At 39.9% G+C, this 16,454-nt stretch overlaps 1 protein-coding gene across 1 annotated transcript in view; it reads left to right on the top strand.

Annotated features, from left to right (window-relative positions):
• LOC131427313 (uncharacterized) overlaps positions 1-14,413 on the top strand; it is a 493,637-nt gene extending 479,224 nt beyond the window's left edge. The window contains exon 2 of the mRNA XM_058590384.1: positions 9,149-14,413. Within this exon, the coding sequence (XP_058446367.1) occupies positions 9,149-11,038 (1,890 nt within the window). The 3' untranslated portion in view covers positions 11,039-14,413. The remainder of the gene's footprint in view (positions 1-9,148) is intronic.
• The last annotated feature ends 2,041 nt before the right edge of the window (positions 14,414-16,454 follow it).

Consider the following 16,454-nt stretch of genomic DNA (forward strand, 5'->3'; position numbering starts at 1 on the left):
TCGGCCCCCCATAAGGGATGCCAAACAATCTGCTATAACTTATTGAAGGTCAATACAGAAAGGATTCATTCACTCCAGGAAGAACGATGAACCCTTTTGACTATAGCTCATTACCACATTGAGTGAGAAACGATAGAATATCCTTTAATTTTAGCTCCGCATACACAGACTCAACCATGTATGGAGAATCAAAAACCCGGATACGTAGTTGCGTCAATGAGGGACAGTTACATATCAGATGATCGCCCTTATTCTGAATAACGTCGTATCGTTTTTTCCCTCGTATTTCATTTGTATTCCCCATAACGCTAGCAAAATCAAAGGTAGCTATGATTCGATCGAACCACATTCGATCGAAAAATCAATACGTCGTTATTAAGAATAAGGGCGGATATGAAGTACCGTAATCGCATTCACACAAATCACACGAATGATACTCAGCACGCTGAATAGTAGCCATGTGATAATTGAGTTTGCAATGTCCAGCCAGAGTTCTGACCAGAATTTTACAATGATGCTTGGAAAAATGCAGTAGACACTGACATTTTCAGATTCAAATCCGGTAAAAATGTTTACAAGCTGCGCCAGTTGCTGGCATGTTTGAATGCAGCCCAATAACGAATCTTGTGCTTTATCCAACTAATTGAGAGTGGTAAAGCTGGTTCAGGACCAACGAAATCATTCGTTGAACCAGCTATAGCCAACTCATCAGCCCATTAATTTCCAGTAATACCAGAATGGCCGGGTACCTATTCTCTGCTGCAGTGCCGATTATATTCCACACAAAATCGCGTAGATTTCTACTTGGAACACAGTACAGTATCTACCAAGTGAATGAGACTGTTCTAGCTTCATTTTACAACAGTAGGCGCTAACACCAGTACGACCATTCAACAGAAAACCGTCCGTATAACAAAGCCTTTAGAGAAGCATGCTCCTGTCATCGCCATTAGGACCATCCTTTGGAGATGATTTAGCTTTGACTGAACTGTCGCAACCTCTCCTTTCTGTTACCATACAAGACATCCATATGCTAAAATTGTTCTAACAATAGTTGTGTAGATCCAATGAATGTATCTGGGTTTGAGTACTAATGATTTTCCAAAATTTCGTCTTCATTGGCCGAAAGCCAATGGTCCGGTTTACTGGTTACGTCGCTTTCTACTCCTCTATCTCCGCCGAAATATTTAGACAACACCGACAGAGAGTTCCACGATGACGGAAAAACCCCCGAACCGTCGGTTATTCGCTGATCCCTCTTGGTTTAGAGGCCGGCGGTCGTGGCTGTTGGTTGTTGTTCGGTGCTCCAATTTCACTGCAAGTTGCTCATGATCTGGGACGTCGCGGTCGACAATGCGTTCCAGTTCTCTTCACTGTGGCACATTCTCTGGACTAGGTTCTCTGGTGTAGTTTCTCTGCTACATATCTCCAGTAGACCACTCCGTTGTTGGAGCCAAGGCAAGCAGGAGATGCCGCGTGACCGAACCTGTGAAGGTACCATCTGAATCAACCGTGACCTGCGAGGAACTGCGGCAGGCCGAAGTTCACTTGTTGATCCATCCGGAGACTCTTGGAATGAGTAGATATCTGCCCTTGGTTGAAAGTCCTACGGACATTCCGCATGTCATAGTAACTCCGCGTAACAACCTTCCTCTAGCATGTTTCATATGAGTCTGAAACTTTAGAAAAATTTTGCTTATAATTACAGATTCGCGTGCTTCTGCATAAAAAGATCAATCAGAGCTATGCTTCCCAGCTGATTAATAGCCGAATCTTTCCAAACCATCTTCTCCGTTAGGGAAACGCACTAAGCCAGCATAGTGTCTGTTGTACTGCATTATAATTGAAGAAATCTTCGATACACCAAAAACATGGATCTTTGTTCATATAATTCAAAGTACAAAGTGAAAATGCTATACTCCTGTTTCTATCTTGTTGCTATGGTTGCTAAAGTTACCCATGGTGACTCCAAGTGCTGTCTCAATAAACAATAAATGTCATCACAACAAAATGTCTTGGGGGTGCTTAACTTACCGTATGTGTTGGTTTTTCGGTCCAGAGTTTTCTTCTGCTTGACTGCACAGACACAGCTTACCGATTTCTGCTTCTGTTCCACCATTGCGGTATCATGCTAATATTGTAGAGACATTGATATTCCGTGATAAACGATTCTAGTTTGCAATCTTCTTCAGCGTTCGTTTCGAGCTTTGATAATAGCCTTGTTCGAATATCTACGTCCTCCGACGAACGAAGTCAAAAGATGAAAACCAAACTTTTGAATTGATCGGCGGTTAGTTTGTTCAATTCAAAATCTTCACAGCGTGTGTTAACTGTTCCAGCGTATGACACAAAATCATCAGAATCGTTTTTTGTCAGCTGAAAACAATGAACAAGCGTTTGCTGAACAGTGAAATGCAAATGCTGAACAGACCCTTGAATTTCCTCACAGTTTCTTCAAACGAGAACTCATGAGGATGTTGTGGAAGCACTAAATTGATGTATCGATGGAAAACGTAGACACTGAGATTTCTCAGGAGTAATCGTACTTTCGCTGAATCGTCCAATTTCGCACCGTCCTTGAGAAAAAGATCTTCGGATTTTCGAACCACCACCGGTCGAAAACTAATCCATTATCTGGATCGTACGTGAACCCATGGATGTTGGAAACCAGTGATTCGATGATGAATTGCGGGTTACGTGACGAACGACCGGAATCGGAGCCTTCTTGAATCGCTCCAGGAGCATTATCAAACGTGTGTTCTGCTCTGCCATCTACTGGTTCTGTCAAACGATCTGCTGCATCTGATTATCGTCCAAAAAACTGTCTTCGCCACCGTGTGCCATTGTATTTCATAACTGGAACTTTCTCTCAATGCGATGAATTTGCTATGGTTAACCATGGTAACTCCAAGGGTGGTCTCAATAAACAGTAAATGTCGTTACTTGCTATGTTAGTGGCCAACAGTGTCTTTCAATCATATTTAATACAAAATATGTTGCTAGATACATCAGAAGGTTAAATGAATAAATATTTTTAAATGTAAATAATAAATTGTTTCATTCAGTAAAAACCATTCAAGCGAAGAGGTTGTGTTTCGATTGTACTGGCTCGTGAGTTAACGGCTGCTACCGAGACAATTCTAAGCTTCAGGTAGTTAAACTGCCCATAGCAAACGCAATATTCGGGGCGTTTCCCGACTGGAAAGCTAGCAACGAAGGCCATCCCGTTCATACGCACAGAGGTGTAGAGACACAGAGGTGCGAGAGCATAGAAGTGACGAGTCACAGAGGTGCCATCGCATAAAGGTGCGAAGACGAAGGGGTGCAAAGGCACAGAGGTGCTAAAGCAACCCAGTGCTGATCTACCAGGTACCAGAATTTGTACGCTGCGTAGGATCAAAAGAGACGGCATATATCGCGAGGTGCTACACTGCAAGCATCGCATTTGATCGCCACCAAGAGCAAAAGCACTGTACCTGGGGTCAGGTACAGCAAGTGCAGTGGTGTTCACAACGACGGCAGAGCAACTGAGATAGCAGTAAACGACAGAAGACTGCCAATTGGAAACAGCAAAAGACTGCCAATTGGAAATCGTTGGAAGAGCTTCACGTCGTTCTTCACGATAAAGGAACAGAGACATCAGCTACAAGGTAGATTTAATTTAATTTATTTTTTATTTCTTATATCTGAAATTTTACTAAACATAAGTTTTTATTTTGGTATTATTAATTTACAAAAAAAATTTAATGTAATGGATGATCTCATGGAAGATCATCCGAATCCGATTCCGGATACTAGTAAAAGTTTAAATACTCCGAGGGCTAAACATTATCCACAGGGTACCACTGGGCCATGGATAGTCTATCTTCGAAAAAAAGAAAAGATTTTAAACTTGATGCAAATTACAAAGGATTTGACATCACATTTCTCTGAAGTTAAAGAAATCTGTAAGGTTAATAGAGATAAAATTCGAGTTGTAGTTAACGACTTGAAACAGGCAAACGATATTGTAACCTGTAAATTATTTGCTATTGAATATCGAGTTTACATTCCATCGAAGGAGGTAGAAATTGACGGTGTTGTGACTGAAGCAAGTCTGACAGCAGATGATTTACTTAAAAATGGAGTTGGCCGTTTTAAAAACTCCATGCTTGAGGGAGTTAAGATACTCGAGTGCAAACAATTGTACTCAGCATCTATTGTCGATGGAAAAAAGTCTTATCGTCCCTCAGATTCGTTTCGCGTAACATTTGCCGGATCTGCATTGCCTAGCCATGTCTATATCGATAAAATTCGTCTTCCTGTTCGGCTTTTCGTACCGCATGTTATGAATTGCACGAACTGTAAAAAATTCGGACATACAGCTACTTACTGTAGTAATAAGTCCAAATGTATCAAATGTCAAGGGCCTCATAAGGATAATCTTTGCGATAAAGATGTTGAAAAATGTGTTTATTGTGGGGAAAGCCCTCATGATGATCTTTCAGTGTGCGCTGCATTTAAGCTGCGTAAAGACAAAATGAAGCTTTCTTTAAAAGCACGGTCTAAGCGCACATATGCAGAAATGCTCAAAACGGTCATACATGTCTCCCCCTTGGAAACCGAAAACGGTTTTTCAAATCTTGCGGAGCCAGAGGAATCTGACTCTGACGGAAATAGTGAAGATACCTCGTTTGTCACTCCTCAAGGGTCTGTTAAGAGGAGATTAACAAACCACAAAATACCAAAAAAGACACCTAAAATTATACCTTCAAAAAAAGATCCCCGTGTAAAAGCTAAAAAGCCAAATTTAAAACCAAAAACTGTGCCTCCTGGTTTGTCAAATTCACAAACCAATCCAGGAACTAGCTCAAGAAAAGACAATAATCCAGTGGGCTCCATTTCACATTCACCAACAGGATTACTGAAATTTTCGGAAATTGTAGAATGGATTTTCGCTGCATTCAATATTTCTGAACCTCTAAAGACCATCATAACAGCATTCCTTCCAATAGCTAGAACTTTTTTGAAACAGTTATCAGCTCAATGGCCAGCTCTTTCAGGTTTTGTATCATTTGATGGATAATTTATCATCCGCCGCAAATGATTCAATCACTGTCCTGCAGTGGAATTGTCGAAGCATCATGCCAAAACTTGATTCATTTAAAGTTTTGTTGCATAGTCAAAAATGTGATGTATTTGCTTTGTGCGAAACATGGCTTACATCAAACATAGCCTTAAATTTTAATGACTTTAACATTATACGTCTCGACAGAGACTCCCCGTATGGTGGAGTGCTTTTAGGAATTAAGAAATGTTATTCCTTTTATAGATTAAACATTCCTTCGACTTCTAGTATAGAAGTTGTTGCTTGTCAAATAAACATTAAAGGAAAGGACATTTGCATTGCTTCAGTATATATTCCTCCAAGAGCTCAAGTTGGACAACGACAGCTTAATGAAATTGTCGAAGCCCTTCCTGCTCCACGTTTGATTTTAGGAGATTTCAATTCGCACGGAATGATGTGGGGTTCCGTTTACAATGATAGCAGATCATCTCTAATATATAATATTTGCGACAATTTTAGCATGACGGTACTAAATATGGGTAGCATGACACGGATCCCAAGACCTCCTGCACGTCCAAGTGCATTAGATTTATCTCTTTGTTCGACTTCAATTCGACTAGATTGCACCTGGAAAGTATTTCCTGATTTACATGGTAGCGATCATTTACCAATCATCATCTCAATTAGCAGTAACAAAGGCATTGCTAATTCAGTTAATATTCCATATGATTTGACAAAAAATATTGACTGGATTAAATACCAAAGTAATATTTCAAGTGTCTTAACTTCAATGGAAGAGCTTCCCCCACTTGAAGAATATGACTTCCTCGTTTGTTCGATTCTGGAGGCCGCAGAACAAGCCCAAACCAAACGATTTCTTGGTCCATCGTCTAACAGAAGACCTCCAAATCCTTGGTGGGACAAAGAGTGCTCAGATGCTAAACACGCGAAACAAAATGCTTTCAAGACGTTTTTAAAACGAGGAGGAGGAACTCCTCAGAATTTTGAAAAATTCTTGGTTTTAGAAACCAAGTACAAGAACATACTTCGGGTTAAGAAATGCAGCTATTGGAGACATTTTGTGGAAGGTTTGTCAAGAGAAACCTCAATGAGCACTCTTTGGAATACGGCCAGACGAATGAGGAATCGTAACGTAGGAAATGAGAGTGAGGAGTACTCGAATCGATGGATATTTGATTTTGCGAGGAAAGTTTGTCCAGATTCCGTTCCTACGCATAGCATTGTTAGGGAGTCTTCTTCAAATGATGATTCCATTGATAGCCCCTTTTCAATGATGGAATTTTCCATAGCACTCATGTCTTGTAACAATAACGCTCCTGGATTGGACAGAATTAAATTCAACTTGGTGAAGAATCTGCCCGACCTCGCAAAAAGACGTTTGTTGGAATTGTTCAACAAGTTTCTTGAGCAAAATATTGTTCCACCTGACTGGAGACAAGTGAAAGTTATCGCCATTCAAAAGCCGGGGAAACCAGCTTCCAATCACAACTCATATAGACCCATTGCGATGTTGTCCTGCATCAGAAAATTGTTCGAAAAAATTATTCTACGACGTCTCGACACTTGGGTCGAGACGAACGGTTTGTTGTCAGATACTCAGTTTGGCTTCCGTAGAAATAAAGGGACGAATGATTGCCTTGCATTACTTTCGTCTGACATCCAAATTGCCTTCGCTCAAAAGCAACAAATGGCATCTGTATTTTTAGACATTAAAGGAGCATTTGATTCAGTTTCCATTGATGTTCTTTCAGACAAGCTCCACCAACATGGACTCCCAGCGGTTATAAATAATTATTTGCACAACCTTTTGTCAGAGAAACGCATGCATTTTTCACATGGCGATTTGGCAACAATCAGAATTAGCTACATGGGTCTCCCGCAAGGCTCATGCCTCAGTCCGCTCCTCTATAATTTTTACGTGAATGACATTGACAGCTGTCTAGTAACCCCATGTACACTAAGACAATTGGCAGATGATGGCGTGGTTTCAGTTACTGGATCCAAGCTATTGATCTGCAAAAACCATTGCAAGATACCTTAGATAAATTGTCCGTTTGGGCTGTTCATCTTGGTATCGAATTCTCTGCGGAGAAAACAGAGCTGGTCGTCTTTTCAAAAAAGCATGATCCCGCGCAACTTCAGCTTCATATGATGGGAAGAATAATCGAACAGGTTTTGACTTTCAAATACCTCGGGGTGTGGTTTGATTCCAAATGCACGTGGGGAGGACACATTAGGTATCTGATAACGAAATGCCAACAAAGAGTAAATTTTCTTCGAACAATAACAGGGTCTTGGTGGGGTGCTCATCCGCAAGATCTAATAAAACTGTATCAGACAACGATACTTTCAGTGATGGAATATGGATGCGTTTGTTTTCGTTCCGCTGCAAATTCTCATATTATCAAACTTGAGCGAATTCAGTACCGTTGTTTGCGAATTGCTTTAGGCTGCATGCATTCGACACATACAATGAGTCTTGAAGTTCTGGCGGGAGTTCTTCCATTAAAAGATCGATTTTGGGAGCTTTCATCACGCCTGCTAATAAGATGTGATGTGCTGAATCCCATGGTAATTAATAATTTCGAACGACTAGTCGAGCTTCGATCTCAAACAAAATTCATGACAGTATATTTTAACCATATGTCACAGGAAATCAACCCTTCAAGATATATTCCTATCCGTGTCAGCCTCCTAAATGTACCTGACTCAACTTTATTTTTCGACACATCCATGCAGCGCGAAGTGCGTGGAATCCCGGACCACCTACGCTCTATGGAAATCCCAAAAATATTTTCAAGTAAGTTCAGGCATATTAACTCTGAGAAAATGTTTTACACGGACGGATCGCGAATGGAAGAAGCGACAGGGTTTGGTATGTTCAACAATAATGTTTCGGCCTCATTCAAGCTTCAAGAACCTGCATCTGTTTATATAGCAGAGTTAGCAGCAGTTCATTATAGCTTGAATGTAATCGTCACATTATCTCCAAACCATTATTTCCTCTTCACAGATAGTCTGAGTGCAATTGAAGCCATTCGCTCAAACGCTGCTGGCAAAAATGAACCGTTTTTCTTGGGTAAAATAAAACAGTGTCTGAACGACATATTGAATAATAATTATCTAATCACAATAGTTTGGGTTCCGGCTCATTGCTCCATTCCAGGCAATGAAAGAGCCGATATTTTAGCCAAACGTGGTGCTATTGAGGGTGAAATTTATGAGAGACCGATTGCTTTCAACGAATTCTATAGCGCGTCTCGCCAAAGAACACTTGCCAGCTGGCAAGCTTCTTGGGATAAAGATGATCTGGGTCGGTGGATGCACTCAATTATTCCTAAAATATCGACAAAGGCATGGTTCAGGGGACTGGATGTGAGTAGAGATTTCATTCGTGTGATGTCCAGACTCATGTCCAATCACTACACGTTAGATGCACATCTCCTTCGAATTGGACTTTCCGAGACTAATCATTGTGCTTGCGGCGAAGGTTACCGCGATATTGACCATGTTGTTTGGACATGCGTGGAGTTTCGTGATGTCAGATCTCAACTAATAAATTCCTTGCGTACCCAAGGTAGACTATCCAATGTCCCAGTTCGCGACATTCTTGCTTGTCGTGACCTTCCATACATGAAACTTCTTTATCATTTCATTAAATCCATTGGAGTTCCAATTTAAATTTTATTTTATGTTAAACTGTTTTCTCTTCCATGAGTTCAACCAATAGCCAACTATAGGATATTGAATATAAGTGGTGAACTGATACAAACAATCCTGAAATAGTTATAAGATCATGTACAAAATAAATGTATTTTATTTAATGTAATTTAAAATAGCAACTCGCTTGATAAAAACAGTGTTTAGATTAACTAATGAGTACCAACATACTAATATGATATTCGAAATGTATTAGGTTTAAACTACTATGTATTGTGGATGCCACGGCGAAGAAAAACTTATGTATATTGCCTATGAAATAAACGTATTTATGAAAAAAAAAAAAAAACTTAATTGTTTATTTTATAAAATCCAACCACACTAATCTGTTGTTTTTTTTTCTTTTGCTTCTCCTTTCAGGCCATCGACGATGCCACCGCCCTGGTGACGATTAAGACGGAACCGATGAGTGACATTCCACTGAAGAAACAAAAGCTAATCAACGAAGCCACCCTGTACCAGTGTAGTCGGCAGCCTAGTTCAGCATTTCGTCCATGGGCGCAGAAAGCACAAAAGTACGCACAACAGCAGCTTCTGCTGCAGCATATTACGTACAATGGGAATGGCCTCATCAACGGAGTGGTAGCCGGAGCCGTCTCTCCCGGGGGACTGCTTGGTCTCAGTCAAGAACCACCGCTTCTTCAGAACCCGGAAAGCGTCGTACGACTGTCGGAGAGCGATAAGTTCGAGAGAAGTTTCCAGCCAAATGTGGCGCTTGCCCCACGAAAGACAATTCTGTGTAAAGAGCGAGAAAGGGAACGGGAACGGGAACGCGAACGGGAGCGAGACAGGTTACCAGAGAAGGAACGGTCGGTGATTCAGTGCGATGTACAAATTAAGCAGGAGTGTCCACCGACGCCGCCGGCTGAGGTGATACGATCGGTGATAAAGTGCGACGTCAAAATCAAACAGGAACGACCACCGACACCATTGCCACCGGAGCTGTCGCCTGGTCCAAGAGTACCTTCTCCGCAGTCACCTCCACTCCCTCCAGCAGGCCCTGCACTTCTCGGTGGCTCGATAAAAGTCGTCCCGATGCCATATAGTCCGACTGCAGATGTGTTGCATTCCGGATCAAACGAAATAACCTCATCCACTTCACCTGTACCTCCTCCGGTCAACATGACCACCATGAACGGTTGCATCTCAGAAAAACCAAAGCTGATGGTCAAAGAACAGATCAGTCCACCGTCGCCTCGTCGAACACCGGGACTGATGAACGAGGAAATGCATCATCATCGATCTCATCAATCGTCGGCCGTAATTCTAACGAACGGTGGTGGTCCGGTCGCAATACCCGGGCCGCCTATTGTGGGTAATCCGGAATTTGAGCTGTCTACGGACACGGACGACGACAGTTTAGCAGGTGAACCGGATAGTAGTAACAACTCGATGGCTCCTCTGGAAATAATAGGAGAAGTTATGAAAGACGTGGCACACGAAACCCGAGAGCAAATACTGAACATTTTCAAACTACTGATACAAGAAACCGCACAAATCAGAAACGAACAGCTACGGCTGATAGCAGAGCACAAGCAGAAAGATGACTTACTGACAGAACTCCAGCGCGACAGGGACAGTTTGCAACAGCAAATACAGCATCTTCAGCAGCAGTTGAACCGGTCGCTTATAAAAATTGCCACTTCGGAGGCTAACGCCATCCAGATGCAAAAGCAGCACCAGCAAGAACTAGCCAACGTCAGTGCTACTGCTAACAGCAGCTCTTCCCACTCATCCACTTCACTATCACCTCTCTCGTTAGCTACCAACGGCAGCAACAGCCAAATCGTGATCGAAAAGATCGAACGGCGGAACAGTTTTCCGCAGAAGTCGGACGTGATCATGAAGCCGCTGAAAAAATGTCTTCGTCGCAGTCCGGAGGATTCGGTACTTATGCTGCAGTCTCAACCACCGCCTCCTCCTCCTCCTCCACTTCCACCGCCACTGTCGATTCCCGTTAGTCTGTCAATTACCCCCACCAGTTTGCGGAAACCAGAACCGACCGGTGAAGATGACGACAAACTCTCAGCGCACAACCAGCCGCATCCAGTGGGGACCTCCATTCCGATCAACAATGGTGGAGTAATAGCATCACCGTTGCCTCGACCGCCATCCAGGCCACCATCAACAGCTTCGACGGCATCGAACGGGTCTACAAATTCGCCATCGACGGCTGGACTGGAGAACGGCACCGGCGCAACGTCGGTTAGCTCGGCCAGCAAGGAAACCATCAAAAGTGCTAATAACTGATAGTTGATCATTTACCTTTGCTAGAAAAGGGATATGTTACGTCGAGATTGAGAGCTTCGCCTTGGCTAGGATAGGACATGCTCTCTTCATTTAGTGATTCACTTCCCGGATGGTGTCCCAGACAACAGAACGTACCAAAGCCATCCTTAAACCAGTTGGATCCGTACTCATTTAATTTTTATTATTTTTTTTATAGGTGTCATCTTAATGGCACAACGTGCATTGAAAAGTAGAACTTTTAAGCTTCATTGTCGATATTTTCCCCACCAAATAATTTGGCTTCATTTATTTATAGTCGCCGTTACAAGACGTATGCTAACTAGGATTAGAACACTATCGTATAAGTCAACAAGCAAACAAAAACAGCAACTGATACAAAATTTCACGGGCAAAACGCATGATAGTAGTTAAAACGAGTCGTATTCACTACGTCAGTAATCGTAATTGTTCGTTAAGAGAAAAGAAATCACAAACAAAACAAAAAAACGTGTAAGAGAGAGTCGAATCTTGTGATTTTGAAACGAATCTAACTGACGAAGTAAAAACATAATAAAAAAGGCGAAAAGAGTACTAATGAATTATTCTTAACCACTAAGTGGTTTTCAAAGTCTTACGTAGTGACTTGTAAAAATGTGTAATAAATTTCATGTGTGGATTCACATTGAGAAGGTCAATCAGAGTGGATTCGTATTAGGGCTAGTGCTGCTAATCTGACGAAATCATTGTGGTAGAATCTAGATTCAAGCTAACAGCACATTTGTAATGCATCATGCGAGAAAACGAAATTCTGCACATTGGTTTATGGTTTTGAATCGAACTTAACATTTCCAAAGTGTTCCGTTTAAAAATAATTCGTATCATCTTAAGCCAGCTATTTCTCAATGGTTGTCTTTATTTGCAATGTATTCCCAAAAATTCCTCGTTTTTTCTGGTGCATTAGGCTCAAAGTAGCACATCCAGTTCATTACAAATTGTTGTTCAGTTTGAATCTTCTCAATTATTCTACACAAATAGCTTTGTAAAAAATATTGTAAAAGAACTCACTTTCTCAAGAAGTTTTATATTCGTTCAAACTAAAGTTTTCGTTCTAGTGGTCAGTTAAAAAACACTTACTCATACACTGGTAACTATAAATCTACAGTCTGTATAAGAGCTAAGTACACTACCCTTATCTAGTATAAGTTATTCAAGCACCTACAGTCTGCACTTTTCTGTTGTTTTTTTTTAACAGAAAACTGTAAAAATGAACTTCGTTTCCTTAATCATTTGCCACAAGAATGGCATTCAAAATGCCTCTAAGTTAGACACACAAAAAAAACGAAACAAAACAAATCGAAAATCATTAAACCGCAATCGCTTTTTGAATAAACAAAAAGTGCTCTACTGAAGAGTTTGGTTTTAAAAATCAAACCACCAACTCCTTGTTTAGAGAGAAAAAAAACATAGCACTGCTATTATGTATGAACACATGAAATTAGCTTTTGTCGACAAGCTTTTGAAAGCATCGCCATCACCTCATCCTCATCCGTTCGGTGCAAAGTCCGAGCGAGTAACCATTTCGCCAAATGAAATCTTTTGTTTCGGCCACAACATATGGTATGAAGAAATTTTTATTTATTTATTTATCCTTTCGGTTTAGAAGAAAATCTATATTTTTCGGTATTAATTTAATATGATTATGGACAACAAAAGCACATCTAAATAACGCCTACTTTGTGATCATCACCTTGTTTTCAAATTATAAATTCATAGATAATGAAACACAATTCTACCTTGCTAGTCTAGCTGCCTAGTTTCCTGTTCGTAGTTGAAAACCTTAAACATTGTTTCTCTGTTTCTCCAGCTAAAATAAAAAAATCACAAACTATTTCTCCCAGAATTAGAGATCCAAATTATGAAACTAATAAATTTATATCAATTCGGGCCCCAGCTTCGATTCAGATTGTTAAACGCAACGTTAATCCTGCAAACGCTTTCGAACTACTAATGCGGTTGGTTGTTTAAGACTCTTCTTTTAAAAAATTGATATTTATCGATTTGAAATCTATAAACTGCCTAAACAAGAGAAATAAGACAAACATACACAGAAGCAAATGCGTTCTCCTTAACATTGTCTTCGATGTAGAGATAATTATAGGTAAACCTAGAAAAAGCATCCAGGAATGCAACTCTGTAATTTCCTACCGTAACTCGTTATTGTAACTTACAAAGTGCAAAACATCACTTTAAGAAAGGATCGAACGGAGAACCAAACGTTGTACCGTCTAAGAAATGTAATGATTATTCTCTTGGCAGCTCGCAGGTTTAGCGTAAATATTTAGGCCAAATTCTCACCTGAAGGAGAGAGAAAAAATGTTACTAATATGTTGGAGCATTTTTTGTGTTGAGTTGGACAAACGTATTAAACTGCTAGTATTTACTGGGGTGTAATTCACGATCGATCGGTGGGAGGTACTATCCTTTATTGAGAAGACATTAATAAAAACGGAACGAGATCAATGTCGAATGGTTTGTGGGGAAATTCGCCCAGCAACACTAAAGAAACCATAAAAAAAAAACTAGTTGTAATCGTAAAAGCAATCGATTTTTGGTTTAGCATAACATGCCATTAGATAAGCAACAAATTGGTTGACAATAAGGAGGACAAACTTATATAACTTTATCGAAAAGCATTTCTCTCGAGAAGTCAGATAAATTGACGTTATATTGATTAATTTGAAAATCACTACAGACTAAATGGATACTCTGATGGATCGTGTTTTTGTTTTTACCAATAACAGCAAAATCAAACGGTAATCCAAAAGAACAATTCTATTTAGTACAGAATTATAGATTTGTGAACTACTAGCAATGAGCCGAATGAAATAGATATCTGTTGGGGACGGGTATAGCGTGATGGGATAGTCGATGCCTTTCACGCAGCCCGCCTGGGTTCGATTCCCAACCCCGCACATAGGGTCAGAAAGATTTTCTGGTCCGAAGAGGTGAATGACCTAAGATGTAAAAGCCTCTATAATTGAAACAAAAAAAAAAGATATCTGTTCTGTAACCCGTCCCAAATCAATTTCTTTATTTTTGAGTATACATCTTATTATTGAACACATATAGATAAGATAAGATCTGAACGGCTCATTAAGAGTAGCATCCAAAATATAGGTTATGCCATCACAATTTCAATTTTGTTATACGTCGGAAATAAGGAGCTCTTTGTTATCACCTGCTCAATTGTTCACCGTTATTTTCGTTCCGGAACGATAATAATTGTTCTTGCCTATTACAGAAATTTTTCAACTACCGCGTTCGGAACTCTTCTCACATGATTTATAGAAGTGTGAAACACGCAATTTTCTTATGTCGTTTAAATTACATGTAAATTCAATCGAAATACAGCCGGAATTTGCTAGTTCGAGTATGACTTCAACACCAATTAGAATAACCGACAATTGGTTGATAGTTTCAGGAGGAATACAGATTATTGGTTTGGTTTCTGCATATACAGAAGCAAAGATACTGAATTAAAATTGCTACTATGTGCCGTTTACTGGAGCAAAATCAAGCCATAGAATCTAAAATGATCAGTTTTAGAGAATATGGATTAGAGGAACGACGAACTCTTAAGGAACTGAGCTTCCCGTTAAAGAAAGAGGCATTTGTTTTCGGTTCAATGCATAGGGCGCTGGTCTTACAAGCCAGCTGTCGTATGTTGAGTCCTGACCTGGAACCATTCTTAATCTCAGTGGGATCGTAGCACCAGCCATGCAATGGTTCTCTACGATATGAATCGGCTGCGAAGTTGGTTGAAACAGAAGGTAAAATTCCACAAAAGGAATGTAATGCCAAGGCTTTGTTTGATTGTTTTTGTAAGTTGCAACAAAAGCAACTGCTCGAAGTTTCACAGCAAATCAGATGCTGAGAGGATGACTACTCTCAAGTAGCAAATGTAAGGGTTCATCGTTTCAGGAACTGTTATGAATTATATTACTATATCGCTGGATAAAAAGCTTCGGCTGATCTTGCACCACTTTCAAATCAGTTATGAGAATTCTGAAAATGGGTCTTACTCCTTTGCAATTATTTAATGTTGATGAACTCGCATTATTCATTAAACTAATTGGAATGTTGAACGGTTGTCTTATAAAACAAAAAAGTCAGAGCCGAACGTAATTTGAATCAAACCAGGTACACCTTCATGTCCTGCTCGAACATGAACGGAACCTATGAACTGGAACTTATGTTCATTGGTAAGTTGGAAAACCCGCAAGACCTCCCGACTAACAAGTTCTTCCGACACGAATTCTATTTCGAATGAGGTATGAGGTATGATTCGGTACCGCAGTACGAATGTTTAGCAAATACAACCTGCTAGAACTTAAAGCACTTCTTGTCTTGGGTAACTGCTCCGTTCATCACGACGGATTTCATTATTAACGCAATTGAATTGCGTTATAAGAGATATTAGGGTGGTTCTTAAAACGTAACATAATCCCTTCAATCAAATATTTTATTTTTACAATGCCTGATCCATGACTAGCTCTAACCTTCCATCCAACGAAGGAATTTAAGGATCAAGAGTAAACCAAGTTAACTAGTGTTGGTAATTTGTGTATAATGTACATTTTATTTGGTATGTATGTCACAGATCTATATATTCATATATGCAGTGCAACCAGTTGATCAAAGTGGCTTGCACGATTGAGTTTCGAACAATCTTTTTTAGCAATAATTTAGTCTCAAATAAATGTTAAGCCTGGCTTTTTGAATGAAATATCAGTTTTCATCAATTTTTCACCAACGTTTAATGGAGAATTTCTTACATTTTATGAATGTAGATTTTGTTTCTCTGAAATAATTTTTCTCGAGCAGTTTTAGGGAAAACGGAAAAGTTTAAGAATAATTCGCTTTCCTTGAACTGCAATTTTAAGCAGAATGAACTGATTGGTTTATTTTTCAACCATATGGAAGATTTATTGATTGAAATCATGAAAAGAAGCGCCAGAATTTGTTTTTGCGCACACATTGTTGACATTACTCATACGTTTGCAAAGAGTCTTGCTCCTTAACAGGTGAACAAACCAAACAATCTAAAAGTTGAACAAACTGGTAGCTGCCAAATGACGTTCATCTTGCTCATGTTCATGTCATGTTCGTGTAAAACTCAATTGAAGATTAATTTCAAAAACACGAAAGTGAGCTTTTTACACTTTTATCTTGTCGATAATAATTGTACACTTAAACTAATGCAAACCTATGTAAAGTATATTTGAAAAAAACCTATGTAAGGCAGGCAAAAATTTGTTAAAAATCACCGTTGCGTACGCTTTCGCACGCATGGATTACCATTCTATGCAAGCTCGAATACAAGAGCCCTGGCTGATCAAAGCGTCTCTATAGGTGAATTGGTACTTGGTGATCACTT

The sequence above is a fragment of the Malaya genurostris genome, chromosome 2, assembly GCF_030247185.1.
Source record: "Malaya genurostris strain Urasoe2022 chromosome 2, Malgen_1.1, whole genome shotgun sequence".
Classification (NCBI taxonomy): domain Eukaryota; kingdom Metazoa; phylum Arthropoda; class Insecta; order Diptera; family Culicidae; genus Malaya; species Malaya genurostris.